The 6702-nt window shown below is 42.5% G+C and overlaps 1 protein-coding gene across 10 annotated transcripts in view; it reads right to left on the bottom strand.

Annotated features, from left to right (window-relative positions):
- Window positions 1-6702, bottom strand: part of FAM81A (family with sequence similarity 81 member A) — a 128671-nt gene that overhangs the window by 19804 nt on the left and 102165 nt on the right. For all 10 annotated transcript variants that reach the window (XM_073877093.1, XM_073877096.1, XM_073877091.1 and 7 more), the window contains 2 exons: window positions 3548-3677; window positions 1527-1633 (listed from right to left, as the gene is read on the bottom strand). In XM_073877093.1, the coding sequence (XP_073733194.1) occupies window positions 1527-1633; window positions 3548-3677 (237 nt within the window). The remainder of the gene's footprint in view (window positions 1-1526; window positions 1634-3547; window positions 3678-6702) is intronic.

The raw sequence follows: 6702 nt of genomic DNA, 5'->3' as shown, positions 1-6702 counted from the left end.
CACACACACACACACACACACACACACACACACACACACACACACACTGACTACTGGCTCTGCTTTGGCAGGAAAATGCCAAGCTCATGAAGATTCATGATAGGAAAAGATGAATGCTTTTGTGACTGAGCAGAAGGGCCGATGATGAGCTTCACCGTGGGCAAGTACAGTTTAAAGCGTCACGGTAACAAAATGGGAAAGTATAACCCATTACAGGGTGCCAACTGGAACGCTCACAATCACCCTAGCGCACACCTCTCCCACCTGCACTACAGCAACCACGCCCCCAACTGATGTCCCCATCTCTGCTTCGGCCCGGTCCATTTTCCGATTATCACCAAGGCCATTTAAAAATAGTATATAAATCTTATTCTCTCACCCCATCTGCCCCAACCCTGCAGCAGCTCCTTACTGTGCGAAAGCCAGAGACCAAAGCCCTGCATGTGGTATACAAGGCCCTGCCCTAGGCCGGCCTCTGCCCCAGCCCCTGCTTCCCCACCCTCTCTGTTCCAGCCACCGTGGGCCAGCTTGCAGCTCCTTGGATGCTGCACTCCTCTGTCCCAAATGTTCTTACCTCCCTCTTTACCTAGTGAATTCCATTCATTCTTCAGCTCTTACTTCAAGCACTGCCTCCTGAGAAAGGAGGGCCCACAACCAGGCCTCTGTTATTCGCTCTCAGAGCACCACTGTATTAGCTTCCTGCAGCTGCGATGACTAATTACCACAACTTGGTGGCTTATTCTTTCATAGTTCTGGATGTCAGAGGTCTAAAATCAGTTTCACTGGACTAAAGTTGAGATGCGAGCAGGGGTGGTTCCTTCTGGAAGCTCTCGGGGGGGGGGTAGAATCACTGCCTTGCTGTTTTCAGCTGCTGGTGGCCCCTTCCTCACCTTCGAAGTGCATCACTCCCATCTCTTCCTCCATCATCATGTGCTCTTCTCTCAGGACTCTCCCCCTCACAGACACTCCGGGGGTTACACAGGGTCTCCCCGGTAACCCAGGGTAATCTACACATCCTAAAATCCTTAATCACATCTGCAAAGTCCCTTTTTGCCAGATAAGGTAACATATTCACAGGGACTAGGACATGGTGATATTTGGGAGACAATTATTCAGCCTACCACATCCATGTACCTTTCCTTTAAAGTGATGGTCACCATTAGTAATAATATAGCTTACACTCACGTGAGTCATTATTTGATGAGGGCTCATCCACTCCCTAGACTACAAACTCCACAAGGTTAGGAACAGAGTCTGTTTTTCTTAATTTCTGGATGCTCAGCACCTAGGCCAGCACTCAACATATATTTACTGAATGACTAGACAGATTATAAGCCAACTACTAAAATCAATAATGAGTGTAAAGTGGCAGTATGCTCCAAGGGAATTTTTCCTCTTAACTTCCATTATTGTTTTCACTTTGTTTTGTGCAATGAATAAAAATGAAGAGGCAAAAAAACTGGACTATGGAATAGGCTTCTCAAGAACTTCAACCCAAAAAAAAGGTCTGTAAGTTGACTACTTACTTTGTATCCAAAAGTTGAAGCTGGTGGTTACTGTCTCTGTGGGACATCTTCAATTTGGTGCTTTGCTCTGATATCGACAAGTCCACTCTGTTCAAAAGCTGAGAAATCTGGGAAAGAAGCTTTGCTTGTAATATCACATCTAATCTTTTCAGAGGTAACCTCAGATAACATTCAGTAAGCTGTATTCTACTCCATGACATTAAGATTCAATATAATTTAATCAATTCATTTAGGAGCTTGCCTTGTCTTTCCACTTCCATTTCCTATCATACACACTCATCAAAAATCAGGACTAGGAACACTGCCAAAATATTCATTAGACTCTGAGTACTTAACTCTATAGTTCTCTGATAAACAAGCCTACTTCCTCCCTGGGAACACTATGTCCACCTGCTGGCACAAAATACAGTGGGGTTTTTTTTGTTGTTTTTTTTTTTACCTTGGAATTTCTACCTGAGCGTGGCTGCTAGTCACAGAGAATGGAACTCTTATCACTTAAAGTGCCATTAAGGTACCAGATTTACCTCCATATCTAGTCAAGTCCCCAGAAAACAGATTTTGTAAATTATATCCCTCCAACTCATTTTTTTCACTACCTATCCCTTTCCCTTATCTTTCTACTAAAATTTAATATAAAACTAATCCTATATGAAATGCGTTTAGTTGCTGCAAAAGTTATGATGTTCTATATTCCCTTACTTAGAAATTCATGGAATGAGTATTTATTAGACCCAGAACAAAGGAAAAGTATATCTCTTTTTATAGATTTCTATATGTATTTTACTTGGGTTGGCTACTGGGGAAGCTTATTATTTCCTAAGCATTTATTTCCTGATGTGATAATTCTGTCCTCACTCATTCTTTGAAAAAAATTATTGGACTTGTTTTTGTTGTGGTGTTTTTTTATGGCTTTATAATATCTATGTTTTTCACATAAGTAGATTTAGACCTTTATTGAATATATTTTGGACATGAGTACTTTGAATCCAATAAATTGACCAGATGTCCCATTTTACTGGAATGGTCTCTCTTTACATGAAGAATAGCAAGCAGGGCAGATACTGTGAAGCAAACCCTAGAAAACAGGCCCCTTTATGGCAAAGGGAAACTTTTAAGTAGCCAAAAAACAAACTGTAAAATGCCAAGAGTTTGGGTTTATGAAATTGATCTGTGAATTTCAAGGTGGATTACTCTAAGATTCATCAGCCAGCCTACCTTCTAGCTTTGTCTGAATCCTTTCCCACAAAGGACTGTGATGAGGTAGCACACAGCATGAGGCCCGGTGCAGTAACTATTTCCTGAACCAAAACTCGGGACAAGTGGCCTATAAAAGAAAGCCTGGGGGCGCCTGGGTGGCTCAGGTGGTTAAGTGTCTGCCTTCGGCTCAGGTCATGATCCCAGGGTCCTGGGATCGAGCCCCGCGTCAGGCTCCCTGCTTGGCGGGGAGTCTGCTTCTCCCTCTCCCTCTGCTGTTCCCCCTGCTCTCACTCTCTCTGTCAAATAAATAAATAAAATCTTTAAAAAAAAAAAAAAAGAAAGAAAGAAAGAAAGCCTGATCACTTACCTATGCAAGAAGTAGTTTTGGAGCTATAATTTAGAATTTCTGTAATACAGTCATTGTTTTAGGAATGGGGGAAAGAATCTTTAAAAGTAGGACCGTACCAAAAACTCTCGGTGCTTTGCTTGCCATGCCCATGAAGGGCCACTGCAGTGAGACAGAGGGAGGAAGAAATAAGGAAAAGATATTCGGGGCGCCTGGGTGGCTCAGGGTCCTGGGATCGAGCCCCGCGTCAGGCTCCCTGCTCGGTAGGAAGCCTGCTTCTCCCTCTCCCGCTCCCCCTGCCTGTGTTCCCTCTCTCGCTGTCTCTCTCTCTCTGACAAATAAATAAATAAAATCTTAAAAAAAAAAAAAGGAAAAGATATGCACATTCTGGGAGCTCTGGCTGGTTTCTCAACACCATGTTATTCTTAGCTAAGAACAAATTACCTATTTTTAAAAGGCTACCTGAAATCGGCCATACCTGTCCCTCTGCATCTTTGATTTTTGTTTCCAAGATAAGTTTGGCAGCTTGCTGTTCTTTGTTCAAGTGCTGGAGCCCCTCGTAAGTTGTTTTGTGCTCTGCAGAGAGTCTGGCTATGCTGGCGTCACATCTGTCCAGGCAAACAACAAAGCTAACTCTTATTAAAGTTTAAAAACAAGCACTGAAGCTTCTTGACGTACTGGAAAATGCATGACCCCACTCCAAGAAACTGTACTATTCTGACTCATTCTTTTACATAGAGGTTCACAGGAATATAGAGAGCTACCCTCATATTGGTTTTTAAGTTAAACCACAGGGATGTTGCTTAATAAGAGTAGGGATGAAACCATCAAAGTAGCAAAGGCTTTACAGCGCTCATGAGTACAAAATTGTACATGCGGTGAGAGCCCAATGACAAAAGGCTTATAGAGTGTGCTGGATGTGGCCTTTACTCTCTGGTACCACCTCCGTCCTTCCAAGTTCTTTGGGTCTTCTTTGGATCTTGGAGGCCACTTCTACCACATTTGAAAGTACTGCTCCTAACCTTTTACCACTGTGAGGCTGCCTGCTTTGAGTGGGGTCCAGAGCAGGAGAAGGCTGCGCTGCGAGTCCTAGCTGCTCTGCTCCTGGGGCCTGAGAATTTGGCAGTTCCGATGGTGCTCAAAGTATCTGTGGCAGGGAAGCTGTGTGGGGGACCTCTGTCAAACCCTAACAGCAGAGTCACAGAATAGCCCCCTGGGAATACGGAGCAAAGTCATGCCCCGTTCCAACCCAATCATCCTGCTCTGAGAAGTAGCTGTTGGCTTGCTACTGGGCTCTGGTAGAAACTACATGCTGAAGCATGGGACATTCAGTAACCATGCAACCTGGGCAGTCTGTCATGAGCACCAAGCTTTAAAGGGAGGCATATGAGCCACATGCCATCTTCAAGGGGAAGGGATACAAAGCCATCAGGCTTAAACAGGTCCCAAAGGATAAGTAAATTGCATGAGCCCAGACTCCCGTGGCATATACTCTTGCTACTGCCAACTTTCCTTCAACTCACACAAATGGCCTCTTGAGGAGTTCCTGAGGACCAGGTGGACCAAAGGAGGAAGAGTCAGACCTGGTCGACGGAAGGTGCCAATACAATGACACCTTCCAGAAGAAGACTGCTGATACTTCAAAGCCCACTCAGGAGTGGCCCTCAAGGGTATCAAGGAAGGTAAACCCTCACAGTTGGCAGAAGTTCAAACAATGTACCTGAGGATTCATTTTGCCTAGAATAAAACACGGCCAGATGTTCATGGGCATTGGCTAATGGTGAGAGCCATAGAAGAAAGACAATTTGAGGACTGGTGACAAGGGGAAAGGGTTATATATATGGATCGCTCAGAATTGACAGAGCATTTTTGTTTCTTGTGAACGCTCTCTGTATCAAAGGGGCAGAAGCCCACAGACTGTACTTCCCAAACAACCTTGCCAGCCGGGTTCTGACTCAGATCCCACCAATGAGTGGCACTTACACTCCCCCGGCAGGGGCGGGCAGACATGTGGTAAACTGCCCATGTGGTAAACTACGGCCACCTCCAGGCACACTCCTGCAAATCACTTACTTCCATGTTACACGTAGCTAATATTATCAATGTCTCCTTTCTGTGATTCTTGTACATCCTACTTTCCTGGGAGCCAAGAGCAGTTTCCTTCTGTTGTTTCCCCAAATCTGCCAATGGTTTTACAAACTCTAATTTCCTGGATTAAATCCCTTCCTGCTAAAATACTTAGAGTGGTTTCTGTTTTCTTGACCGAACCTTGATGCATATATAGTCATTAAAATTTCACAAGGAAGCAAACAAAATATTAACCAACTATCTCTGGATCATATGTGATTTTTAAAAAATTTTTCATTCTTTTCTAAATTGTACAACTTTTCTGCAGTAAGTACATATAATTTTATGATCAGAAGAACAATTATACAAAGAAAATATTTCGATCAACAGCCATGTACAAAGAATACATTACAATTTCATGGAATATGCACTATCCTACCATCTTTCCCTGGGCTCCCCATGAAGCAGAAATGAGGCCGGAGCATAAGGAACACAGAGCTAGAGAAATGTGGGTAGAGTCACTGTCATCAAGTGAGGTCAGGTTCAAGGCAATATATAGCAGAAGTAGAGAGGCCGGAGTTGGAACCCCAATCCATAATTCACTCATTCAGTCAATAAGTATTTGTAGGATGACTAATATGTGTCACATGATAATCATACAAAATGAGGACATAGTGGGAAATTTTTTCTTCGGTACACAAACCACACAATCTAGAAATTAAAAAAAAAAAGATTCTCATGCCACTACCATGATAATGTTATTCAGCTTACGTGTATATTTTTTCTATTATTGATGGAGATCTTATCTGACATTCTGTTCTTGTTCATTATCCCGTGACTCAGACAAATAAGCTCAGAAGATTGGGAACTTGCTGAACAAGTCACTATAAATACACAGATTGAAGAACAAGCCTGTGACTGCTCACAGTCAGTAAATCAGCAGTCTGCGATCTTCCCAAAAGCACTGGGAATGTATTCTTTAAGATGTTTATCTGCACTGGGGCCTCAACGAGGTTTATAAACTGTTTCCTAAATGGCTTAGATACTGAAGAGGATCTCACTCACTAAATCATATAAAGTATTTGCAACCAACTATCAAAAACAGCATAGTAATTGATAAAGGTTAAGGTATAAATCCCTCTAGAAGTTTGAAAAATAAAATATTGATCTATAGTTTATAAGCCTGAATAAAGATTAGATGGCATGCTAGTGTTTGGTTAGGCTTTCTAATAAGCTATAAGATTTAACAAATTTACTAATCATTTTGTACTGAAATGTTGCAAATTAAAACTACTACCTGCTCTGTCAGTTAAACATGGTGGACTGAACACATGCCCTCATTTTGGCTCCCTCCTGAAAACCTATCCAGATGACTCCAGATGAATAAAGAGGTGTAAGTCCAAAAGGACAAAAAAGAATGGGAGGAAAAAAAAATATGAGAGAAAGTAGAAAACAGACAGATGGTGCAGAAGATGGAGCAAAGCGTATGTTTTGCTACAGCTGGTGCTGTAAGCTTGAAGGGCTCCATATCTAAAAACCAACAGACGTAAGAAGAAGTTTTAGTTT

This window comes from Callorhinus ursinus, unplaced genomic scaffold (genome assembly GCF_003265705.2).
Source record: "Callorhinus ursinus isolate GAN/ISIS: 27379988/994484 unplaced genomic scaffold, GSC_fseal_2.0 scaffold25, whole genome shotgun sequence".
NCBI lineage: Eukaryota > Metazoa > Chordata > Mammalia > Carnivora > Otariidae > Callorhinus > Callorhinus ursinus.
Note: the sequence above shows the minus strand (reverse complement) of the source record. Positions and strands in the feature narration are given on the sequence as shown.